The 27,290-nt window shown below is 32.8% G+C and overlaps 1 protein-coding gene across 3 annotated transcripts in view; it reads left to right on the forward strand.

Moving 5' to 3' along the window:
* The first annotated feature begins 1,664 nt into the window (after positions 1–1,664).
* Positions 1,665–27,290, forward strand: part of LOC118187912 (dyslexia-associated protein KIAA0319-like protein) — a 268,310-nt gene continuing 242,684 nt past the window's right edge. For all 3 annotated transcript variants that reach the window (XM_085809395.1, XM_085809397.1, XM_085809396.1), the window contains exon 1: positions 1,665–1,946. In XM_085809395.1, the coding sequence (XP_085665521.1) occupies positions 1,927–1,946 (20 nt within the window). In that variant the 5' untranslated portion in view covers positions 1,665–1,926. The remainder of the gene's footprint in view (positions 1,947–27,290) is intronic.

Raw genomic sequence — 27,290 nt, forward strand, 5'->3', positions numbered from 1 at the left:
AAGCCAAATAACTTGGCGAGAAAGTGGGTAAATATTACAACCCACAAAATCTTGGAACTCCTCCTATTTCTTCCCTCTTTTCCGATTCCGGGTATACGGTGATCACCGAGGCAAGCGGCAGCACGATCGCTGAGCTCCGTAAAAAAGTGAAAAATTTTCCTTTCCTCTTGGTGATTATTAATTAAATTTCTTTGAAAAATGTTTATTTTTTCCCTACAAAACCTATATCATTCCAATAAATTTCGGCTCCGATGTTGACGAGAATAAAACAGCGGACAATGTAAGGATATACTCCAAAAGCCTGGAATTTTAAGATAAGTACTTTTCTTTCATCTAAACTAAATCAAATTTCTATAAATAAGTGCCTTTAAATCAATAAATCTTAATTTTTCATCAGTTTAAAGCATTAAAAAATACTTGAAATTGCCATTGCTTGTGGCTTCCTTTGTGTATCAACTCGAAACAGACGCCAGCGTTATCAGTTCACGTCTGTCAACACTTACAAAGCCCTTAAGGAATCTCGAGAGAGGGAAAATTTGGGGATGAGAGGGATAATTTGGGCATCGCGCTATTTCCCTCTCGGATTTTCTGGATTCTCTTTTCTTTCTAGATCGCTTGAATATAGTTTCGCCTTTAAATAATATTATACCTCACCGATTTTTTCTCATACTGTTCTTTGCTATCTGTTAAATGTCCATATGTAAGGGATGGTTTATTCTTCACCGCCTTAAATGAATTTTTAGAACTATGAGCTTATATAAATAACAGTGTGCCTCATTGTGTTATATTAACATTATTTAACTAGTAATAAATTATGATAGTAAAATAATTATCTTGTAATAAATTATGATAGTTAAATTAATAAATACTGTTTAATTTGTGTTTTTAATACATATACTCAGTAATTTACACACACACACACACAAATATATATATATATATATATATTTTATTTTATTTATTTATTTATTTTTTTGGGTGTATGCGGTTGTGGTCTTGTATTGTATATGGTTCTATGTTGTTAGTCTGCTGCTGCTTTTTGAAAAATGTATGAAAATGTTGAGAATGAAAGTAGCATAAGTTACTTTGGTTAAATTAATATATACTTTTGTTTGATGACCTTTGTTGATATCTCAGGATGCAAGCGTACATATTACTTTATATTCCATGCTAAATACCTTGATACGAAGTCCGTCAATATTTGTTTTTTCCCCAGTAACACATCTATTCACCATTACCAAACACACTCACTACACAAACACACCTGTGAGACACTATTTATTGTAAATGAAGACAGTTTCTTCTCCTTTTAACTACACTCATGGACACAATCGTATTTTAGGATATTTTCTACTTCTTTTCCTTTTCTTTCTATAGGCCCCCTTTTTTTTTTTTTTTCTCTTTTTCCCTCTATTATTTTTGGGCCATTTATTTTAAATTTTATTTTGTCCCATCTTTTCTTCCTGGCCTTTTGAACTCGTACAAGATGTACGAAGTTACTTTTTACTCTCCTCAAATACGAAATTGCCCCTCTTTCTATATACCTTTCCTTCGCACCTTTGCTTGATTTTTCGCCCATCGGTGCAGAAAGACGTAGCGGGTGCAAAACAAGACATCTGTCTACTTTGTCTGTCTTTGTCTGTCTGTCCCTCTTTTCCCTCGTAAAGATCTTCTGCGAACAACGACTTTCATCTGAAATCACATCTGTCAGCTGTAAACCAAGTAGTAATATGTGTGTGTTTAGATAGATGTGTGTGTGTGTTCAGAAGCTTATTTTTTCGTAATCTGAAAAAGCGTGAAGAGGACCAATTGTTTTATTTTATACTAGCAAAATGTTGCAAAGCAATTGTCAGATTTCATATGTTTCGTAGATGTGCTCTTTTTTAGATTTTCGAATTATAAAATAGCCATAGGACATTTCTAAGCATGAGATCTAAGTCATATTTGTAAGTAAATTATCATAGAAACGTATCTCTAAACTATTCTTAATATCGGAACGGCATACTTGGGCATAAAATCAAAGTGAAAGGGCATATGTTTCTTAAATTCCCCATTGCATATAGCAGTATTCTTGAATTTCATTGCTTTACTACCTGTATTTTATTTCAAAAGGATAGGCCCCCCCCTTTTTTTTTCCCCTAATGTCTCTGATAAAAGTGTAACATGGCAGTGTTTTTAAACTCCTTGAAAAATTTTATTATGGATAGAATTGTTATTCGTGAATGTAATGAAAGGGACCCCGTGCAGCTCTATATTTTTAAGTACGGAAATAATGATAAGTACTTTGGAATGAAGTGCTTGAATAAAATGGTAACTGTATGTATAGTAATGAAAATTATCATGATTAAAATGAAAGTCTGAAATTTGTGATCTTATGTTTCAACTTTAAGAATTATAATAAGGCATTCATAACATAGTGAAGAAAAAAATAGACCTGTAATCAGTTAATGTTGGAATCATTTTTAGGAAGGCCCAGTTTTGTAAAGAGTTATATAATATGAGTTTAAAAAACCAGATATACTAACAATTGGGTTTTAGGAATTGTTTTCCATTGTGTCAAAATTTCCTACTATGCTTTATTTTACAGAGGTATTATTACACCACTGGGAAGCAAAAGATCAGTGTATATTAAAAGCTTTTCTGATGGGGGTATGTTGTTAAACTTCTCTTAGTATTTTGATTATTAATTCTAAAATGTTCTCAAATCAGAAGACAGCTGAATGTGAATTAATATCCAGAATATAAAATATCTTACAAGCTCTTAAATTCACACTCAGTGCTAACAAGTTATTATTGGTTACAAGGTTTTGGTTTACTTTTATTGAAGAATAAATTGAATTTTAGTTTAAGAGGTGTAATTATGTAATAAATTTAGAGAATATTATTGTACTGATTTGTTTAGAAATTACATATCGTTATATTTTGAACAGTGGGGTTGATTTTTGCTATTATGGAATTTCTACAAAAGTTTGAATATATTTCCTTTTGCTTTACTATTAAAATTAATTCTTCATAGCAAATGCTATAAATTTTTATGAATACATCTGATTTTTGTTGAAGCATAAAGTTGAATTTCTCATTGTAGTAATCTCTGTTTAACTGTAAAATTTCTAATAGCTAAGCTTTGTTATAAAGTCATTTTTCAGTTTTTTCAATTAGTGAATATCAGTTATGCCTTTTTTGCTCCTGAAGAAGGGAGGGTTAGAGTAGAGAGAAAGGTACCCCTTGCATTATCGTTAAGTTGTTTCATTTATCGCCAAGTGGTGGTTTATTTATGGTAACCTGAATAGTTGAATGCTATGAAACCCTATTATGACGTAATTGGTTGCATGATTGTGGTCAGTTTGAATCATGGGAAAAGATATGTAAAGTGCGCATGGGATTTTCGATAAGTATGTTGTTATTTTAAGGTTTACATGGTAAAATGGCTGAATATGGTAAAATTAATGTGAGGTTCTGTACGATTTAGAACGAAAAGGATAAAAGGGCTAATCTTTGGAATATGGTAACATGTAGATTGACGTCATTTTGGTAAGGCGATAAAGGTTAGTAGCTAGGACTTTAACAATAATCTGAGAAGTACACAGTTCGAATCACAGATTATTTTGTCTCAGAGAAATGAGAGATCACGAGACATGTAATGTGACATTTTCCGGAAAATTCCAATCGGGATTTTAGCTAATAAGCACTTAGAAACAATTTGGCTGCTAAAGTGCAGAATCGCCCACTTATTCGTTTAGCGCTTTTTAGAAGAGTAAGAAGAATTGGATTTTTGTCAATTTTCTTTGACTTTTCTAGTGAAAATAGGTCAATGTGTACATAGATAAAGTCAAGAGTGTGTGGAATGTCATTTTTGTGCAATTCTGGGATTTTTTTAAAGTGAAAATAGGTCAACATGTACATGGATACCATGTATATGCAATTCTTAAAAATGCGGTAAGCAGTAGGCGATTCTACACTTTCTCCCAATTTCGCACCTAATCTTCGTCATGATTAAGCACTTTTGTTCCATAAAAGTTCTAGCATAAGCGTAATTCGGCTAGCAGATTATTGGAAAAAATGTTAAGTTAAAAAAAAAAAAAAAGCATGCCTTTTCTTTGTGAAAACAAAATGGCATCCAAAAAAAAAAAAAAAAAAAAAACTAGCAGGGTTGGTCGCCAAGGTTTTGGCAAAAAATTGCCAAGTTACCATAATCAGAAGATTCACCAATAAAAGCATTAATTGACTGGTGTGTAAATGAAGGTTTACTGGTGAATCTTTACATTATAGTAACTTGACAATTTTTTGGCGACCAACCCTTCTACAGGAACCTGCTAGTTTTTTTTTTTTTTTTTTGACGCTATTTTGTTTTCACGAAATAAAGGGATGGTTTTTTTTTTTTTTTTTTTTTACTCAACATTTTTTCCAACAATCTGCTAGCCGAATTACGCTTATACTAGAACTTTTTTGGAACAAAAATGCTTAATCATGACGAAGATTAGGTGCGAAATTGGGAGAAAGTGTAGAATAGCAAACTGCTTGCCGCATTTTTAAGAATTGCACATACACGTTATCTATGTACATGTTGACCTATTTTCACTTAACATCCCATAATTGCACAAAAATGGCATTGCTCACACTCTTGACTTTATCCATGTACACATCGACCTATTTTCACTTAAAAAGTCAAAGAAATTGACAAAAATCCAATTCTTCTTACTCTTGTAAAAAGCGCCAAACAAATAAGTGGGCGATTCTGCACTTTAGCAGTGAAATTGTTTCTAAGTGCTTATTAGCTAAAATCACGATAGGAATTTTCTGAAAAATATCACATTACATGTCTCATGATCTCTCATTTCTCTGAGACAAAATAATCTGTGATTCGAACTGTGTACTTCTCAGATTATTGCTAAAGTCCTAGCTAGTAACCTTTATCGCCTTACCAAAATGTCGCCAAACTACCTGTTACCATATTCTAAAGATTAGCCGGTTTACTTAGTAGCAGTTATTAAGTGTCCTGTTTGTAGGAAGGAAATGCATATGGTCGAACCATATCGGTACTACGGAGGATATTTTTGACCGTTATTTTTGTGAATTTATGTGGCGACACCAGTATACAGATTCTAGTTCGGATAATTTTGGGACATTTTTGGATGATGTTAAGGAATTTTGTTTGACTGAAGATGTGTTAATTCGTAAATAAGGTAAGCGGATATTTCCTTTGTGTACTGCAAAGATAAATTTTCTTTTTTATGTTATTTCATTGTTCGATTTAAAATGTGGTTTATTGAGATTATGTATTATTTTGTTGGCTGCTCCTTTGACTTTTTAAGTGAATATAGTTCGATGTGTACATGTACAAAGTAAAGGGAGTGCGCAATGCCTAGTTTGTGCAATTCTCTGATTTTTTTTTAAAGTGAAAATAGGTCGATGTGTACATGGATACCAAGTTTGTGCAATTCTTTGTCTTGTTATTTTGGCTTTGTGTAGTTTCGATTTTTGGTGCTAAAATCACTGCTACACAAGCCAAAATAAGAAGTCAAAGAATTTCACAAACTGGGTGTCTGTGTACTGCCAAAAAGCTCCAATTTTCGCCAAGGGGTACCCGTAAATATACTTTTACCGAGGAGAGACCTGTGCTTGATTGTCTTCGAAACTGATAGAGTATTTCAAAATCTGCTCCAAACTAATGCTGTTTTTTTTGTCTAATTTTACATTTTTGTTTTTTGTCACATTTTAAAATATAGCTATTGTAAAATTTATGCAATTGGTTTGTGGAATAAAATTAGTTCTTTGATAAATTTTTCTATTTAAACTAAACAACTATAAAAGGAATTATAAAACATGGTTTGGTTTTGGTTTGTTTTTATTATATTACGGCAAAGCACTCGAGGGCTATGTGCTTTAAGGGAGGGACGCCTTCGTGGAGGACTTTCTAAGGGAAACTGGCTGGTATACACGTTACACATGGAGAAAACGCTCATGCAGCCAGCCCGTTCGTGGGATTCGAACCTCGGACCGAACTACCAGTGTTCAGCTACTTTACCGCTCGGCCGCTGGTGGGCCTCTATAAAACATGGAGGATATAAAGGTGCATATATATATACACAGACAGTGGTACCTCATTATAACTTCTTTCCAGATCCCTGGACATATACCAAATGAACTTTCCCAGTAAGAAATAAAGAGAAAATAATTAATCTGCTGTTATAAAAAAATTCTGTTATTGTTATTATTATGCTGTTTAATGCTAAAATACAAATGCAGTGCGGAAATATATACAGTATGTAAATAAAGCACTACACATAATACTGTACATTATCATGTATACTAAAGCACTACACATAATACTGTACATTATCATGTATACTAAAGCACTACACTACACAATACTGTACATATTTTTTTTTTTTTTTTTTTTTTTGTGCTATCCAGATCAAAAGAAAACCTGACATTTTTCTTTGTTGCTTGACTCTTCTCATTAACTTTTATAAAACTTATCATTTATGAATTTACAGAAAATTTGCATTAGAAGATGCAAAATCACTCTAAAAGTGTTGATTATATATGCCTGTTGTTTGTTGATTATATATGTGTGATGTGTAAGTTTATATGTGTGTGTTGTATAAGTGTTGATTTTATATGTTGATTAATATGCCTGTTGATTATTCAATAAATAACAAGTTGAAGTGCTTGTTATTTATTGAATAATCAACAGGCATACTGATGTTCAGGGGCAGTTGTAAGTTGCAGCATCATTTCAAAAAAAGATAAAACAATGTAATGCGTTCAGTCATGGCTCTTCGAACAAGAGTTGTAATCATAACAGAGATCATATACCTGACAAAACTTTTGCATCCAAACAGGATGTATATCAAGTTGGATGTATACCGAGGTACCACTATTTATATATATATGTGCATTTCTACAGATTTAATAGATTTGTAGCTAGAACTTTTCCACAATGACCTAGTATTTTAATATTAATTTCTGTAATAAGTTTATTGTTATGATCCTTTATTGTTTGTTCTAAGTAAGTGGAGGCTGACGTGTGGTTAAAATCACGAAACACTGGTATTTCACCCTGAGCTGTATTGTTGGAGGTTGAATGGGCTGGCTCCTTTAGGTTTACATTTTGTGCCATTTTCCTTTATAAAGTCTTTCACAAAGGTATCCCTCAGATAACTTCACATTTTTTTCCTACAAGTAGCATAATCTAAATAATTGGAGAAAGGGTTATTGGTATTCTGCTCAGCTTATAATTGCTTCATTATGACAAAGCACATTAGTACTATCTACCTAAGGGAAGAAATGCTTTTATGCAGGATTTTCTAAGAGAAACTGGCTTTTATTCATCTTACATGTGTAAAAAATCATGAAAATTCCATGCATTCATTTTCTGATCAAACAATATTGCAAGACCTGAACTAAGGTGAGGCATTTGCCTTGGGTGAATACCTGAGACAGTCTACAAAAATTAAGAACTTTAATGAAAAAGAAAATAAATATGATTAATTAAAACTTTTTTATGAATTAAATTACATTCAGTGGCATAGCTAGGGAAAAGCAAGGGGAGACAGCTATCCCCATGCAGAGCATCCAGGGTGTGCCAAATTGATGTTACAAAATTTTGGAATTAAATGCTTTTCATTCCTGGCAAATGGGAATGGGGTGCAAAACCTTCAGCCGTCCCGGGGCACTGGAAACCCTAATTACATTATTACATGCTCTTATAAATTTCATATGGGATTTGTTAATACAGTCAAATACCGAAAATCTGCCAACTCCTGAAATTCGCGTTGCCTCTCAGAATATAAACATTCAGTTTATAGGTCCCGGAAACCGCACCATTGAGCATGAAATATCAAAGAAAAAAATACTTACCGAATAAATGACGTCATAATTACCGAATGATAATGAGTTAAAACGGAAATACCAAATTATTGATATAAAAAAGTTAAAAAAAATAAGATAAAATAAATACCAAATTATTGATATAAGAAAGTTAAAAAAAATAAGATAAAATAAATAAGTTTTTTTCCCTCTAATCTGCATCAAGGTAAAAAAGCAGACGATTCACTCAACTCTTTGTTCAAGTTCACGATTAACGTTGTATTTTTTTTAGCTTTGTTATTTCATTTCACGAGATTGTTTAGTGCTGCCTTTTTTTTATCTGGATATTTTGTGGATAAATTAAGAATATTTTTAATTTCAGCCCTTTTTAATACAATGACAGATAAGAAATGCACTCGTGATTTTACTACTTGCAATATTAAAAAATGTAAACACGTTGCATTGACGGTAACACAAAAAGTGCAGATTCTGCGAAAGATGGAAGCAGTGCTACTCCTCAATTTATAGCAGAATGGTATGGAATTGCAACATGATTATATATAATATACGGAAAAATAAAGAAAAAGCTGTTGAAATTTTACAGCAACAGTGATTCTAACATCGGAATCCCAAACCGGAAATCTTTGCACGAGGCAAAATCGGCAAACCTCGATGTATAATACAATGTACATATAATACAATGAATAATATAATCAATTTATATATGTAATAATAATTTAATGCATATAATAAATTATTGCAGTAGTGTATATAATAATTTAATTAAATGTATCTAATACGCCTTATTCATTTTGCACTTTTAGTCCGAATATTATGCTTTATCTTTTCTGTCCTGAAATCCGCACAACCTCTGGTCCCAAGCTTTATGGATTTCGGGAATTCTACTGTACTAGTATTAAATAGTAATAGTTTTATTAATAGTAAAAAAAAATGGGTTAGAGTAGAGAGAAGGGTACCTCTAGTATTATCGCAAAGTTGTTTCATTTATGGTAGCCTGAGTAGTTGAATGTTATGGAAACCCTATTATGACATAATCGGTTGCATGATTGCAGTAAATTCATAAGGGCTTGTGTGTGTGTGTTGATTAGGAAGTATAATGCTTGTTTTGTGGTTTAGACGGTAAAATGGCTGAATGTGGTAAGATTAATTTGAAGTTTCTGTACGATTTGGAAAGAAAAGGGAAAAGAGCATTACTTGACTGGTGTATAAATGAGGGTTAACTTAGCCATTATTAAATGTCCTGTTTGTAGGAAGGAAATGCGTATGGTCGGACGGAGGATATTTTTTACTCTTATTTTGTGGATTTATGTGGCGACGCCAGTATACAGATTCTAGTTCAGATAATTATAGGAAGTTTTTGAGTGTTAAGCAAGCTTGTTGGACTGAAGACATTTTAATTCGTAAATAAGGTAAGTGGATATTTCGTTTGTGTAGTACAAAGATGAATTTCCTTTTTTATGTTATTTCATTGTTTGATTTAACATGTTAGTTTATTGAGATTATATATTCTTTTGTTAGCTGCGCCTTTGACTTTTTAAGTGAATATAGTTTGATGTGTACATGGACAAAGTCAAGAGAGTGTGCTATTCTCTAATGTTTTTTAAGTGAAAATAAGTCTATGTGTACATGGATACCGAGTTTATGCAATTCTTTGTCTTGTTATTTTGGCTTTGTGTACCGGCGATTTTTCACATTGTGAAAAAAATCTCCGCTACACAAGCGAGAATAACAAGTCAAAGAATTGCACAAACTCTGCATCCATGTACCGCCAAAAATCGCCAGTTTTCACCAATGGGTACCTGTAAATATATTTTTACCAAAATCTGTAGTAAAATAATTTTGACTATGTAGTTTATGCTCTTAAAGTAAATTTTCATGTAGAATAAATAGTACAAAAACTTATTTGTTCATGTCTGTTCTATAACTTACTATACAAGGAGAAAAAAGGAGGATAAAATTCAAACTCGCACACTCATCTTAACCACATATGATATATACACCTGATGGGAACTGTTTTGATTGTGATTTCTATTTAAATCAAAATCTGTATTAATCAATTAAAAAAGTTGAACAAATCTATGAAAAAGTAATAAAAATGAATCGTAACTTTTCCAGTCATATATCTGGTGACTGATGGATAAATAGTCTTGAGCTCTTTCATGAATTCTTGGAAACAGTCACTCAATGATAATTGCTTGCTTTCACTGCCACATATGTATACTGAGCCAGATTGCATCAAATTCATCTTTAATCTGACGATTTTCATTCAGATTTTTTTTCCTTCACATTTTTTTTTAAGCAGATGTGTATGAATCCCTCATTGCTAAGACAGTCATATGACTTCCAACAATCTGGATCCCAGTAAAACACATTGCTTAAAACAATTAGAGGGTATAATGATTTTAGATATAAACTGTGGATAAGGAAATAAATGCTTTGGTGACTGGTGTATGGTGTATAGGTTTCGCAAGGTATGAGAAAAGAAAAAGAAGCAACAAACAAAGAGTAATTAAATTTTATTGACAATATTTGTTGGTAAACAAAAAATGCACAGCTTGTGCATATTATACAAACAAACAAAAAATGTGATATCTCGGATACAAACGAGTTTCAATGAGGCGTATGTATTTCCCTGATCGAAAGCCATGTTGCACACCTGTGATGCATGGAATCAGTGAGGGATTGGGGTATTCTCTCCCATTCCTGTAGAAGCTAGCTTTCAAACTGCCGAATTGTTTCTGAGTGTTATAAGCAACCAGCAAACCTTCTTCCTAAAATGCCCCAAATGTGTTCTTTTGGGTTCATAGCTGGGTAATATGCTGACCAATCTATTCGAAGGATTCCTTCATCTAAAAGGAAATTATTCACTAGCTGTGGTGTGTGAGCACAATGTGGTGGTGTTATCCTCCATGAGAACGAATTCATCCTCAATTACTGCAGCGTAAAGGACCCCAATAGATCTGAGGATCTCATCCCTGTATCACTGAACCAATACTGCTCTGTTCCTGATAATTTGCAGGTCAGTGCGGCCATTGATAGAAATACCGTAGCAGAACATCACTCTGCTTCTGTCAGATTGGACACTTTCATACACAAATGCAGGAGTATTCTGTATTCCAGCTATTCTCCAGAGGAGAACCTGTCTATTGTCAGCTTGTATCCTAAAATGGGACTCATAAATGAAAAGCACGTTGCTCTATTCTTCTCATTCCCATTTGATATGCTCTTGTGCCAGCCATCTGTGGGCAGCATGGTGGTCCTGTGCAAACCACATGGTTTGCACAGGTTTCGGTTTCGAACAATTTGAGTTGAAACTTTGTTACCAGTAGCCCTTTGAAGGTACTGTTGCATGAAAGAGGCATTCATACTGCAGTTTCTACTGGCCATTAGTGCTTAATACTGATCCCTTATTTTGTGTTATTGCAGGTGCAATACCTTGTCCTGATCTTTGGGGAACGTTTCCAGTTTCTGTAAACAGATTCCATAGTCTTTAAATGATACTTTGAGAAACTTCTAATGCTTCTACTGCAACAGATTGCGTTTGAACTGCCTCTAAACGACCGATAACCATCTAGGTTACGGGTTCAGCTGAGACATTGTATTCGCTGTTACGTAACATTCAACACTTGTCAGTTGTTTTGTTAAAAATATATTTAAAGGTGTCTCTTTGTGAAAATTGGTATTGGCCAGCAAGGCACAATTTCAAGATGGCCACTACACAAAAACAAAATAACAAGTCAAAGAATTGCACAAACTCGATGTCCATGTACATATCGATCTATTTTCACTTTAAAAAAATTGGAGAATTGCACAAACTCGGCATTGCACACTCCCTTGACTTTGTCCATGTAGGCATTGATCTATTTTCACTTAAATCACGAAAATGATGATGTCATTCAAGGTTCAGTCTTAGTGCGTGAAGGAGCAGTTGCCCCTCGCTCCCTATATTTTGTCTTCCTTGATTTGTTTGCGTTTTAGTCTATGTGTTATATGTTTGATCAGATAGTCTGCCTCAGTAAAAGTAGGTGGCCAGTGTAAATCTGATTCAAAATCCGGTTACGACCACGTGTGATGCTGATAACGACCACGTGTTTCTGAGACTCCTTTGCCAATGCTTTTTCTTCTTTTTCCCCTTTCTAGTAATTTTGTTCTCTTGATGAGGAGGGACCTTTAGCTGCCCTCGAAATCGATTGAGTGTTTTAACATTTGTACGCTAAATACAAGGTTGTTATTGCGATTTTAATTGTCACATTGGCGTGTTTCTCATCTATTCTAGTCATATAATGTTAAAATAAAGTTACTCATCACCAAAATTGAACAAAATTTGTAGCCAATTGAAGCCCAATAATCTGCATTTTAAATCACACAATGAAATAACATAAAAAAGGAAATGTATGCTATCAGACATGCGCTTTACATAAAGAAAATATCGACTTGCCATATTTAGAAATTTCTGTTTCTTCAGTCTGTGGCACACAAATAACAACATCCAAAAACTTTCTAAAATTATCTGAACTAGAATATGTATCCCGTTTTACCTTTGATATCAGAAGAATTATGATGGAAAATGAGTATACAATCAATTATCCAATGAAAGACATCTCGTCACAACACAAACAGTTTAATATTACGATTCTATTTACAAGTCTAATTAAGTGTTAGTTTTAGCTTTGACACCTCAAAGCAATACTCAGAACATAAATGGCATAAAATAATACTCATCAGTTTTTAAATACTCATGAAAAACATCTCAAAAAGTCATTATTCTCATTACTTAAAACGAAAAGTAAAACTATAGAACAAACTCGAAAGCGTAGATGTAAAAACTCAACTGTTGCCAATCGCAATTTACTAAATTACATCAAAATAAAGATAATAATCAGGTAGAGGTTCAACTTCACATCCTCCCACCTAAGTTAATATTTTTACCTCAAAAATTTAACTTATAAAAGAAAATTGTGAATAGTTTATAAGTTACAAAAAGAAAATTATAAGTAGTTCATAAGTCCACTCTCTTAGGTACTTTGATTGTACGACCTGCTCTAGTCTTTTGAATCTGAGGTTCAAGTCCACACACGTTATCAAAGGAAGAATTTGCACAGGTTTCACCTCCCACCTTCGCGATTGAAAATTTCTCAATAATGGATCATCGTTGGAAACTTCAAGTGGATACAATCTTTGAATTGGTCTTAGCAAGTGTCCATTAGCTGTTTTAAGCTTGACAAGTCTTATAATTCCATCTTTTCCTGGAAGAATCTCAATTATTTTACCTAATGGCCAATTGATTCGCTTGGTGTTATCACTTCCTATTAATACAATATCACCAATATTCACTTTCACAGAATTTTTGTTTCCTGCTTTTTGAATAAGTGCTCCTAAATATTCAGACCTAAACCTGTTTCTCAAATCCTTTTGCAAGTTTTCTCTGTATTTGACTCGCTTATTAAGACTTTTATGCCCAATGTCATCAAGATCTGGAACACCACTTATTTGATTATCTTGCAGAAATAGAGATAGGCATTAAAGGCATTAAGTAGCATCACTTTCAGTTATATATGTCAATGGACGGGAATTAATTACTGCTTCACAGTCACAGAGAATCGTGTTCATTTCTTCAGAAGTTAGCGAAGCTCTTCCTAATACTCGTCTCATCAATTTCTTAAGAATTCCTATCAATCTCTCCCACCAGCCTCCCCACCAGGAGGCAGTTGGTGGGTTGAACTTCCACTGAATTGGTGCTATAGATGTGTGTCTTCAGTGATTTGCTTCCAGTTTAAGTCTTGAAGTACATTTGAAGCACCAACAAAATTGGTTCCGTTGTCACAGTATATGATTCTGCTCCGTCCTCTACGAGCTATAAATCTTCCAAGAGCCAGTAGAAAACTCTCAGTAGACATCGATTCAACCAACTCTAAATGGACTGCCCTATAAATGGCGCAGGTGAATAAACAAATCCAAGATTTCTTGTTGCCTTTCAGGATTACTGGTCTTGCAAGATCAACTCCACAGATTTCAAATACAGCTGCTTCTCGTAATCTAACTTCTGGAGGAGCCCCAGTACAAGTTTCTAGGTTCTTTGCAGAAAATCTTCTACACACTGTGCATTGATTGATGATAGATCTCACAGTTTTACGAGTATTCAGAATCCAAAATCTCTCTCGTAGAATATTTATTAAAATTTGAGTACCAGGATGTGCATTTTTCTCATGATAGTATCACACTAGTCTCTTGACAACCTCATGATTGGATGGAAGAATAGCTGGCGTTTTAAAGTCTTCTGTATCCTCACGAAAGGTAAGTTTAGTTTTTAGTCTGAGAATTCCACTTTGATCCTTGAATACTCCTAAAGTTCTTAATTTCTCATCCTTTTCATTCACAAAACAATCTTCTTGAACCATTTTGATCAATAACTTCTCAGCCTCAAAAATTTCATCAGAATCAAGGTTTCCATGCTTTCTGACTGTTTTTTCAGTTCGACAATTGGAGGTGAATCTTAGGATCCAGGCAATTAGATTAACTATCCTTTTGTATTGGGAAAAATATCTGTAATACCAGTCTCTCTTGGTAACCAAGCATGCAGAAACTAAACATTTTGTTACAGAAGAAACTATGCTCTTTTTCTTTTCTCTAACAATCTCAGTCTCATCTAAATTTAAGTCACCTTTAGGCCAATCTTCTTCAGGCAAGTAAAGCCAACTTGGACCTAACCACCACTGAGATTTCAATAAGGAGAGAGCTGAACAACCTCTACTCGGAAGATCAGCTGGATTAATGCAACCAGGAATATGTCTCCAAGATTCTTTATTTGTTAGTCTTCTTATATCCTTCACCCTATTCTGGACAAATACACTCCAGGCTTCTTCTCTCGTTATCCAGGCTAAAACAGTAGAAGAATCAGTCCAGAAGTAAGCTTCTTCACTCTGTATCTCAGACAAAATTGAGGACGAAAGGCGAGACGCTATAGTAGCTGCAAGTAATTCCAATCTCGCGATAGTAGTTTCTTCTTTTCCAACTCTACTCCTGGCTCCTGGCTTGTATCAGTTGTACTTTAGTAGAATCAAAAGTTTTTATACGAATGAAAGCAGCCACGGCATAAGAATCACAGAAATCATCACAGAAAATATGTACTGAAGTATTTTCACTCGTACTCCTTGAACCAAAATATCTTGGAAAATGGATCTTTTCCAGATAGTCAATATCTTTCAACCATTTTAAAAATGTAGTTCTCGTACAGGTATCAACTTCTTCATCCCATGTTATCTTCTGCTTCCAAGTTTCTTGAAGCAGTAACTTAGGGATAAGAATAACAGGACAACACATACCAAGAGGATCAAACAATCTATGAGCTGTAGATAAGATTAAGTGCTTAGTCACTTTTTCAAAACATAACTCTTTTATACTACCAGTATTTATTCTTAGAGTGTCAGATTTTTTATTCCACATTAAACCGAGCACATTTGTATCAGCAGAAGCATCAGCATTAATATCATTGAACTCCCACCTTCTAAGCTCAAATTTTCTCTCAGCCATTACCTCAGTTGATACACTAATAAAATGATTTGAGTTCTTCTTCATTTTTAACACAACTGACACAATTGTCAACATAAAAACTATGCATAAGTTTTTGAATGACACCTTTCGTATATAAGGATTCACCGGTTTCTATTTTCTCTAAAACAGTTTGTAGGTGAAGTTGAATAGTAGAGTTTAGAAGAAAAGGGCTACTTGCTACACCAAAAACTACACGGCAGTGCCTGTACACTTTCAGTTGACCATCACTATCAAGCCATAAGAACCGCAAAAAGTCTCTATCAGTAGGTGAAGCACTTATTTGAAGAAAGGCTCTTCGTATATCAGCAATAGCACCAATCTCTTCTTTTCGAAAGCGTGTTAAAATACTCAGAAGCTGTTCTATTAGATTTCTGCCTTTTTCTAAGCAGTCATTAAGACTAGGAAATCCCTTTACTTTGGCCGAAGCATGAAATACCGGTCGGAGTTTTGTATTGCTATTCTCTTTGATAACTTCTCGATGAGGAAGGTAAAGAACTTGCCCTTGATAATTTTTATCAGCCTCTTCAATTACTCCCTCTTCTAGCCATTCCTTGAAAACATCTCCATAAGCTTCATAATTGGACTCGATTTTAAGACGTTTAACAGTTTTGTTCAGTCTTCTCTCGGCTAAGGCAAAATAGTCCGTTAGTGGTGGATGATATTCCAACCAGGGCAAATCAACCTCGAAACGATCATCAACTATACGAACTGTATTTAGAAAATGTAACTGAGCAGCTTCTTGCAGTTCAGTCTGGTTTTTCTTGACTAATGGGTCAGTGATCCCAAGTGTGTCCAAAGTCCATAGATCTGTTATGGTCTCCACAGTAGATAACAAGGATGTAACTAAGAACGATGATGAAAACTCACTTTTCGAAGTATTCGGCATTTGTCCCATAAAGGTGTGTTCAGACGTGGGCGTAAAGCGCATAGAGGCATAGTCATAAGGGCATAAAATACAGGAGACCTGTTCACACCTGCGAGAACGAGGTGTAAGTCGTGGCCAGTGAGAGAAGCTAAATTTGCGCATGCGTGGAATGTCTACAACTTTCCCGCGCTGTTCTCCCGCTCGATTGATTTCCCGCGTTCGCTCTGCTTGTTTTTTTCGTTGTGTCATGCCTTTTTCAGCTCGCGACAAAGTTTTACTGGCTCAACAGAATGATCTTTTATCTGCCCTTCTCATTAGCCAAGAGGCAACGGAAGATGGTAAAAAACGAAAAAGAACGAAATGGTAGAGAGATATTTTTTTGAAAGACCAATACTTGGTTGACGCATATATTTCTGTGCAAAGCAGTTTGGAATATTTCTGCATTGTACTGTAGTACTCTCTATACTTTAAACATGCACATGCCTATTTATATATATAAAACCTTCTTCAATTTTTATATATAATTTCTCTTAGGAGAAATACGATATTCTAAATATACCTAATTAAAAAAAAATCTTGAGGATAACTAACAGATAGCCTGTACATAATATATTTCCATTTTGCAGGTGTGAAAGCAATTAAGCTAAAAACAGTACTTATCATACATTATTATTATTATTATTTTAATTTTCAATCAAAAGGAACATGTTTCTATGACAGTGAAACGTGTGCTTAGCACTCCGTATTCACTGTCCCTTTCGATCACTATAGTAGTTCGCTGCACTACCAGTATCAATTATCTAGTACTAGTATCCCACAACTGGTCATAATGACCAGCAACCACAACTAGTACAATACTAGGAAACGTTCACCCAACAATGCATTTTATGCTCAATCATTAAATACATTTTGCTGTGTTGCCAGCTGTTTGTATACACCTATTTCTAATAATTTGCATGTATAAGCCACACCCCTGAATTTAACTTCAACATATGCTGTCATTTCTATTTACGACCAAATCTCAAAAGTAATTTCACATTGACAAATTTTAAGTACCCACGTCTTCAAATACATCAAAATTATAATCATTCATACCTTATCCAGGAATTTCTACCAGAGAAATAGCATGAATTTAATGATCAAAATTCCATTCAAATGATAGTAATAAAGAGTGGATAACAATAATAAATACTATTCATTAAATTATAGCCCATGTTACGAATTATGTGTGCTATTCAGTTTCATTAAAAGTAAATTCCTTTCATGGAGAACGTAATTAAAAAACAGAACAGAACTTCAACAGGAGAACAAAACTGTCTAGGCTCTTGACTGTTTTAAGGATATTTCACTACATTTTTTCCTTCTTGGAATTCATAAGAGCATTTTCTCAAAAGATTAATCTTTTATTACTTATACAAAGCTTACACCATTGAATTGACTATTGTGACTATTCTTAAATAAGTGAAAATAATTTTTTCTTTAAAGTAATATTTTTACTGTTAAAAAGAAACAGCAGATTCTTGATATTCATTTGATGTTTTAGTAAAATTAATTCATGAAGTTTGTTTGGAAAGAAAATCAGCATTTGAAGCAAATAGCAATACAATATTTCCAGCTTTTTCAATAAATTTATTCTTAAATACAAAAATAATTAAACAGGAAAAAAATTATACTAATAATTTTTTTAAAAAAATAATAGACAGAAAGAAAGTAATAATAATAAATTACACAGAAAAAATAAAATTTTTGCAATCATGCATTTTTTAAAGAATTTTCACAATAAAATGAAAAATATTGGATGGGATCAATCATCTACAGGATCATACACAGCTTGCATAATCCTGAGCTTAACTTTCGCTTTACGAGTTTCATCCATATATTTCAATATAAATTGAAAAACTCATTAAAAAATGCATGTCATCATAGTAGATTTCTTGCGAGATCAACTCTTTATTTCGTTCGGATACGATTACAACTCATTCGGATACGATGTGTTCCATATTAAAAAAAACGTCGCCTTCGATGTGACAGCGAAATCGTCTAAAGAAAGTTGCTTCGCTCTGATTGGTCGACGCTTATCCCAAACATGGCATAAAGTTAAAAACTTTGAACCCTATGCCACGAGCCCTAAACCAGATTCTGTGACGTAGCAGAGACTGGTTGCCTTGGCAACGGAGCTCGGCTTTAACCACTTATGCCGCTTACGCCCTCGTCTGAACGGGCCCTAACTGACCATCCAAATTTGGTCTCAATAGCTACGAGACCACAAGGCAACTCACGACGACCACCTGTCATGAGTTTTTCAGCTACATTAGCCCCAATAAGAATCTCAATAGGATTTTGACAATCATCCACAATATTTATATTACAGGCTGCTAACTCTTTCAGACAAAGCTTGTTGACAGTAGGTGGCACTGACTTACAAATAATTTGTTGACTAAGAACTTTAAAGTTGCAATTATAATTCCCATGCACGCTTGATAAATATAAAGTGTATACATCATGCTTGCATATCCCCGAGTCCTTCCCTCTAAATAAAGAGTGTTGTAAATATTCACAACTCTGGATTCATAGTTCATTTCTTTAGCTGTACTTCTTAATATATATGATCGCTGTGAAGCAGTATCGATAATAGCTCTTGCGACGCGTTTTTTCCCATTACTTCTAATTATAACTTTGAATATTTGAAGCATTACGTCCGGAGCAGAAGATAAATTGGAAAGAGCTTGATCCACTTCAGCACTAATCTCAGTTTTCTTTTCAACTTCAGGTGATTTTTCATTTTTTGACATAGTTATTTGGTGCATCTTTCTACACAGAAGAATATGGTGTTTTTTACCACAACACAAGCAACCAGCTTTCAAATTACAATCCTTGACTGAATGTCCGGATTCCAAACATAAAAAACACTTGTGAGATTGTTGAACCAGTGACTCCCTCTGCCTTAAAGGTATTTTTCTTACTTTTAGACAGTCTCCAGAAAAATGTGAATTAGAACAGAATGTACACTGTTTTGATACTTGAGATGAAGTTAGAAGGTCTGTTGCATTAAGTATATTTGAAAACTTTCTACTCTTACATTTGTTCTCTATTACCTTTTTCTCATAGGAAAGATTATGTTTTACTTCTGCTTTTGGTTTCGATGTGTTGAAACTTTGAGAGGCTAAAAAAAAATGCGTTCTTCAGCTTCGACTTCGGCTTGTAAAAATTCTAAAATGCATTCTAAATCACTTTTCTCAATTATAGTTTTACTTTCGTCTGAATCATCTAAATTCACTTCTCGAATTCTACGATGAGCAGATCTATAGCGCTGCCAAGCAACAAGAGTTTCTTCGGCTAATGATGATTCATCTAGTGGAAAAAGCATTGCAGCATATTTTCCCCTAGTAACACCTAATAATTCAAGTGATCTCAGTTTACTCTCAAGTTGATCGAACAATTTTCTTAATGAATTTTTAGAAGTGTTCTGTTTTTGAAGAACTAATACAAATAAGTCTCTGACATATATCTGAATCAATAGTTTCTCTCTGCCGAAACCCATTTTCAGCTGTTTTAAAGCTTTTTCGTAACTATTACCCCCTGGGGGATAGCTCTTAATTAATTCTTCAGCAGGACAGCCTTTTTCCATTGCTTGAGATAAATACGAAAATTTATCATGAAAATCGATATTAATGTCCATCAATTTTTTGAAACTGACCCCAAAAGTATAGCCAATTTCGTACATTACCGTCAAAAGTAGGTAATTTTATTTTTGGGTAACGTAATAAAGTGTTCGGCTGCAAAACAATGTTCAAATTTTCATTTTTAGAAGATAATTGTTCACTCACTAGTATTTCTAGCTTCTGTTTTAAAGATCTCCATCGATGAATGTACATTTCTGACTCATCTACCGCTTTCTCTATTTCGGTATCGGAAGTATTTTCAGAATACAACAAATGTTTATTTTCTCTTCACATGCTATCATTAATAAAGCTTTCTCTTCAATTAGCTTTAATTTATTAATTTTATCAGCACGATTTAATTTGATTTCTTCCTCATCAAAAGCATTACATGCTCAAGTAAACAACCTTCTAAGTTGCTTTCTATCTTTCAAAACAGTATCCATAATGCACAAAGAATAAAAGAAAATATAAAAATATTTTTTCACTCACTCTTAAAAATACAGCCGTAGTCCTGTCGTTGGATGCCAGATATCCCGTTTTACCTTCAATATCAGAAGAATTATGATGGAAAATGAGTATACAATCAATTATCCAATGAAAGACATCTCGTCACAACACAAACAGTTTAATATTACGATTCTATTTACAAGTCTAATTAAGTGTTAGTTTTAGCTTTGACACCTCAAAGCAATATTCAGAACATAAATGGCATAAAATAATACTCATCAGTTTTTAAATACTCATGAAAAACATCTCAAAAAGTCATTATTCTCATTACTTAAAACGAAAAGTAAAACTATAGAACAAACTCGAAAGCGTAGATGTAAAAACTCAACTGTTGCCAATCGCAATTTACTAAATTACATCAAAATAAAGATAATAATCAGGTAGAGGTTCAACTTCACAATATGCATACTGCCATCACCATATAAATTCACGAAAGTAAGAGTTAAAAATATCCTCCGTATTGCTGGACTGTCGGAGGCATTTTTTGCATGAACCTTTCTTGTGACAAACCCATTCAAAGACATCTGAACGATCTTTACGCTTGACCATATGCATTTCCTTCGTACAAACCAACGAGATATATACTGGTAGAGAGCTTATTGCAACCTCCAACCGGTTCCAACATTAGTGTCACGCGACTGCTGGTCGAATTCCGAAAGTCCGGAAATACTTTAAATTCATTTCTATAAGACGAAGGACGCCTGCTCTGCTTGGTCACGTAAAATTTAAGAAAAAATGGTTGTCCGTTGCAGCGCCTATGGATGTAAAGAAAGTTTTGTAAAAGGGGGACCTGTAACCTTTTATAGCTAAGTTAAAATTGCATGATTTCCAGTATTTTTGTCATTTTACTATATCTGTTGAATTGGTTGGAAAGTTTCAGCCATATTGAATAAGAAAATTGCCGCTGTATATGACATTTTCAGCATGTATTAATAGCATCAAAATGTAATAAATACTGTGACATTATTTACTGGAATCATCTTTTACAAATAATTGCATTTTATGTTCTTTTTTCGTGTACTCTGTTGAAATAGAAAGCTACACCAATTGGCGCTAACCTTTTTTCGCCAAGTCGTACGCGTTTTGGTTTTGCAAAGAAGTACTGCTTGCGATAAAAAAAAATGCTATTATTATTAAATTATTGAGATAAGATTGTGCGATATGTTTTACTTTGTTAAAAAAAAAAAAGCTAATTCAAAATCTATAAATGAGCTGAAAATTTGTATACTAGTGTATCTTAGCTAATAATGCATGAATAAATCCTAATTTTTTAAATTTAAGCTAATGCATAAGAATGATCTGGTAAAGCAGGAATAAAGTGGCAGTGAATTCAAACTTACCAAACATTATAAGGAATAAAATGGTATTAACTCGCAATGTCATTAGATTGCCTATACTTAAAAGTGCCACCTATTTATAACTTAATCACCTCAATATTTGATTGCAGAGTTTTTGCTTTCATAGTAATAGTTGTTTAATTTAAGATTTTTTAAAAACCTTTTCCTTTAAAACTATTTTTTAGCAACATAAATATATCATAACTGTAGAATTTTCTTTAATTTATAATGAGGATTAAGTGTGTGTTAAGATTTTTATTAGGAATTAAATGTAAAAAAAAAAAAAAAAAAAAAAAAACTTGAAAACAGGCCTTAACTTTTTGTTGCATACAAACAGTATATATATAGTTTGTCAAAAAAAAAAAAAAAAAAAAAAAAAAAATCAAAACTATATCTGAGTAAACTTTTGCAGGTTTGAATGAGGTTTTCATCATTATATCTTTACTAGTTTTCACTTTCTATTCATAAAAGCTTTTTTTTTTTTTTTCTTTTCTGTGAAACAATCAGTTTTATTTAAGCCCTGTATTTGTTAAAATAAAAGTATGTATTTTAAATTTGTAGCTTGTATTTTATTTACACTGTTTTATGTATTGATTTTTTAAAAGTAAATATCATATTCTTTATATATCTATAAAGATTTCCATGGTTTTACAAGCTAACTTTTTTTTAAAATTTATATTATCTCCAAAAAAAAAAAGTTTCATAAGTCAAATTTCCGATATCAGAGCCTTATATAGGGTATTGTATTTCTTAAAGTTATTCATGTAGTATATAATAATGTGTAGTTTCTATATTTCGGCCAAATTGTGTGTTTTTGTTTTAAAAAGCTCAGTACTTATTCACATATCAAAAATAGTAAATTTGGAATATACAGTCAAAAGTCGTTAATCCGGACTCGTCGGGACTTCGGCGATTCCGGATTATCGATTTTTCCGGATTATAGATCATCAGTTTAAATCTTGGAAGATGGCATGCAGAAATTCTAAAATTAAAAATATGAAACCGTAATTTATGAAATAAAGAACAATTATGATCTAAAGGGTATCAAAATTTACAAAAAAAAAAAAAAAAAAAAAAAAAAAAAAAAAAAAAAGCTTAATATTTATTTGTTTACTTTATTAAACATTTCTTTCAATGTAAGTTGTTTAAGTTGCTTCATTTTATGTGATAATACTTTCTCTTTAATTCTATAAACAGACATAATTTCTTGTTCAGTTACAAAGTTCTGCTGTTCAAGTCCCGTTAATTGCTGTGCCAAGAATACCGACTAACTTGTCAATCGAAATTTTTTCGTTTTCACTAACCTCTCTGTCACATTCTTCGTGTCTTTATCCATTTTTTGCAGCAATTCCTCTTTTTGTTTGTTGGACATCGAAACATACTTTCGTTTTGTAGATCCTTTGGAAGTTCCAGCATCAGAAATTCTATTTGACATAATCGAAAGTTCAAGTTTACTTTTATAAAATTGCACTTACAGTCTGCAAAAAATAATAAGCGGGATCCAATTCGAAGATTAAGGAACAACGCAATCATTAACGTTAGCTGAAATAGATAATTAGATAATTTTAGCTTACACCGTCCGTTATACATTAAACACACAGGCGAAAACGTATTCTGCACTTGCGCACACGCATATGCGCAGTAGTCAAGGTTTTACACGCACGCGTAAAACGCCTGTGTGCATGTGCCAAAGCGGCGCATGCGCAGAAAGTTTTTAGCTTCGAGGTCCGGATTATAGATCATTCCGGATTATGGGTGTCCGAATTAACGATTTTTGACTGTACTTGACTACCAGTTTGAGTAGGTGATTTTTGGTACTTGTTTCTGATATACTTTAGAAAAAATAATTTAAATAAATAAAAAATAGCATTAATCCACTTAAATCCACTTACTTTATAGTAAATACTATATTTAAATGCACACTTTCGTAATGCGTTTATTTAATTGGGATACAGTAATAAAATAGAATATATATTGTCATGTTTGAATTTATAATTCAGAAAGAAAATATTATTTTGGAAATGTACATTTTACAACTTATGTGCAAAATATGAAATCTTACTAAATTTAATGTATAAGCAGCATACAGTTAAGGCAGTAGCTTCCAAAATTGCATGAAATTATTTTCTGGACATTGCTAAGTTTACAAGCACTTTAATGTGCAAGTAACTGAAAAAAATGGGCATTTACAATCAGTGAAAGATCTTTTTAAAAATAAAAATTTTCTTTACTATCGTAAATTTCCAGAAAGCAAGTACTATTGGTAACACTGAAAGGTCAAAGGTAAATGAAATTGTTCCAAAACCTATTTATGACTTTAAATTAAGTAAAATTATGTTTACTTAAATATAAGGAAGTAAAATATTTTTCTGTAATAAGATTTCAGTATAATTTATCTTTATGTATCATAAGTTTGGACAGTAATAGTTTATAGTTCCAGCTGAAAGTCAACAGTCTGTAAGTATATATTTCATGAATTGCATAAATACATATATTACAATGTTATTTTCTTTTTCTCTTTAGGATGCAATGCATTAAAAATAAACGAGATTTTTTTACCTTCTCAAATATTATAACAGTAGTGCAATTAAATTTTAAATGTTATTCAAAATTAAAGTTTCCCTCTCAAATTTTTATTATTTATTTTAGATTTTCTTTCTAAAATTATTTAACCTAAACATCTTAAACAATGGTGCAAATAATTTAAAGCCATTATTAAAATATAGATAAAATATTCAGGAAAAAAGGGGTTAAGTTATATCTAAAAATAATTGTAAAAAATCGAATAACCTAATTCGAGGCTGTTGTCTGCCGACTGCCAGCAAACAGAAATAAAAAGCACCACCTGCCATATCAAAAACGCGCCAAACTGGCGATGAACAGCCTAAGCTATCACTCACCAAGAGTGCCAAGAGCATAAGTCACATGGTATATGTTGGAGACACCCTAGCAGACGAATTCTCTGTGGGTGAGCCGTCTACCTGTTATGTGAAGTCGTTGGTATGAACAGGACACTTATAATGACTACTAAGTAAACCTTCATTTACACACCAGTCAATTAATGCCTTTTCCTCCCTTTCATTCCAAATACATACAGCCATTTTACAGTGTACAGCGCAAAATAAGCAACGTTCTTCCTAACTGACATCCAATGCAGAAATAAGTCCTTATAAATATTTTTCCCATCATTCAAATTCACCGCAATCGCGTCATAATAGGGTATCCATAACATTCAACTACTCAAGTTGCCATAAATAAAACAACAATTTGGCGATAAAATGAAACAACAACTTGCCGATAATTCAAGGGGCAACCTAAAATAAAGACTAACCATTGTTTTTAATCTCCTCCTCCAGAAGGAATACTGCAGGTTACTTTTCAGTCTTTATCTAAAATGCATAGTTTTCGATGTCACAGAGAAAATTTGCATGTTCCCAATTTTGTAAACATTTATAATTTTCCTTTTTAACCTCTTCTATTTCATTTTTGTTAAAAAAAGTCGATTGTTTGGTTATTTCGTACTGAATTCACAGTGTCCCCAAATTATTTTGAGTAGTGATTATATGCTTCAACAGGCATTCTTTCGATCACTTCTCAACCATGCAGAAAAAACATTAGCTTGATTCACTTTGAATACCTATAAACACCCGTTTACCTTCCATGATGATACTTTCTTTTTCCAAAATAACTTTCATCAACTTCAGCCACACTTCTGGGTCCTCTGAGTAGGTCATTCTCTCACAAGCATTTCTGACTCCACAAATGTTAGAGTTGAAGGGATCAGACTAATTTGTCCCTTGGAAAACTAAGAGCCCTTTCTCACAGTCCTTTTGACCTCGTGCTTGGAAGGACCAGACACATGACACCACCATTCACAGAAATCTTCCCTATCTCTTCTTTCAACTAATTTAATACTATTCTCGCACACAGGACAGTCATATACATTCGAAATCAAGCCAAAATCCATGCATAATTCTATGACATGCCTTTCACCTTTATCTTGCAATTGAATTAGATAAGTAAAACCCATATGTTCAACTCGTTTGATGCTTGCCATTTTGCTCACACAATTATCCACAAGAAACACAGTAAAAGGATGAATATTTAAAAATCCTGGTTAAATAGTATAAACGGTCATCCTAAACCGCAGCAGTTTTTACAGCTTGATGGAAATAATGAATGCAATTATTCATTAAAAATGCAGTGTTGCTAGATTTGGCAAAGTTTTGCAACTGGGTGATAATGGCCCGTCATCTAAAGTCTAGCTAGTGTGTAGATAGTAGAAAAAGGGAAAATGTAGGTCTGCAATGCCTGCAAAAGCAGTTCCATCTAGAACATAAGGGTTAATAAAAGTGATGTCTATTTTTGAACATTCATAATGTATATGGTAGAATGACTCATAAAAATGACCCTTTTCTTTTTGACCTGTAAAATTAGAAGAAATTTAAATCTAATATGATTAAAAATTTAATCAGTTATTAAATTAGTTAATGTAATAATTTTTATGTAATATTCTTAATTATTTGTATATGTTTGCATATTTAAAAATAGCATTTTAGTGGTGCCATCTAAAAAATAACTAACTAAAAGCAGCAGATCACATACTACATCAATATCAGGACCTATATGGCATATACACAAATGATGAAAACTGAGTTAATTGAAGGTAATAACTATGCAAATGCTTTTTCGTCCTGTGAAGTTCTTCAAAAGAAAGTTTCAGTAAGTATTGCATGCAAAATGAAAATCCATGTAATAGGATTAAGCAATAAATATTGTATAAAAATTATTGAAGGGATCTCACTAAGTTGTGTGGCTAATATTGGTAAGAAAAAAATATAAACAAGTGTAATCCAAAGATTTTAATTGTATATAATAAGTGACGAATTTACAAATTCATAAGCCCATAGCAACTGTTTAACTGAACAGTTTGGTAAAGAACTCGTGAAAACAGCAGAGTATCTCTCATCTTGAAAAATTGACAGGAGCATGATAATAAAACTACACAGCAACTGATGTTTTTTATCCTGCCAGTTCTTCATTCTTCACTCTCTGAAAGAGCTTAATGTTTTTGAAGAATTAGTTGAATTCCATGAAAAACATAAATATTTTGAGTTTGTATTGTTAATTTATGTATGCTTTCATAAATTCAACAAGTTAATAAAATCTATAAAAAATAATAATTTATAGGAAAAAGTCAAGCAACTCCAAACAAAGCTAAAGATAACTTTTGGGGAAAAAAACTGATTTTTTGAAAAATCATTATAAAAATATTTCATAATTAATGAGTGTTAGATCATGCCAAAAAATTCAGAAATTAAAAGATTTACCACTACGTAAACATCCGTTGATATCTTTGAAAAAATTATGACAAAATATGGTGATACAAGCATCACGAAATTAATTGTTAATGGTATAGAAGATAAAAATTTTCTTGCAAAAAAATACATTAAAAAAGATTTTCGATGATGATATCGAAAATGAAAGGTATAATGATGGTTTATTTATTTTCAGAGTTTTGATGCATAATAATGG

The sequence above is a fragment of the Stegodyphus dumicola genome, chromosome X2, assembly GCF_044657685.1.
Source record: "Stegodyphus dumicola isolate Sdum_Otavi_A_Nest chromosome X2, ASM4465768v1".
Taxonomy (NCBI): domain Eukaryota; kingdom Metazoa; phylum Arthropoda; class Arachnida; order Araneae; family Eresidae; genus Stegodyphus; species Stegodyphus dumicola.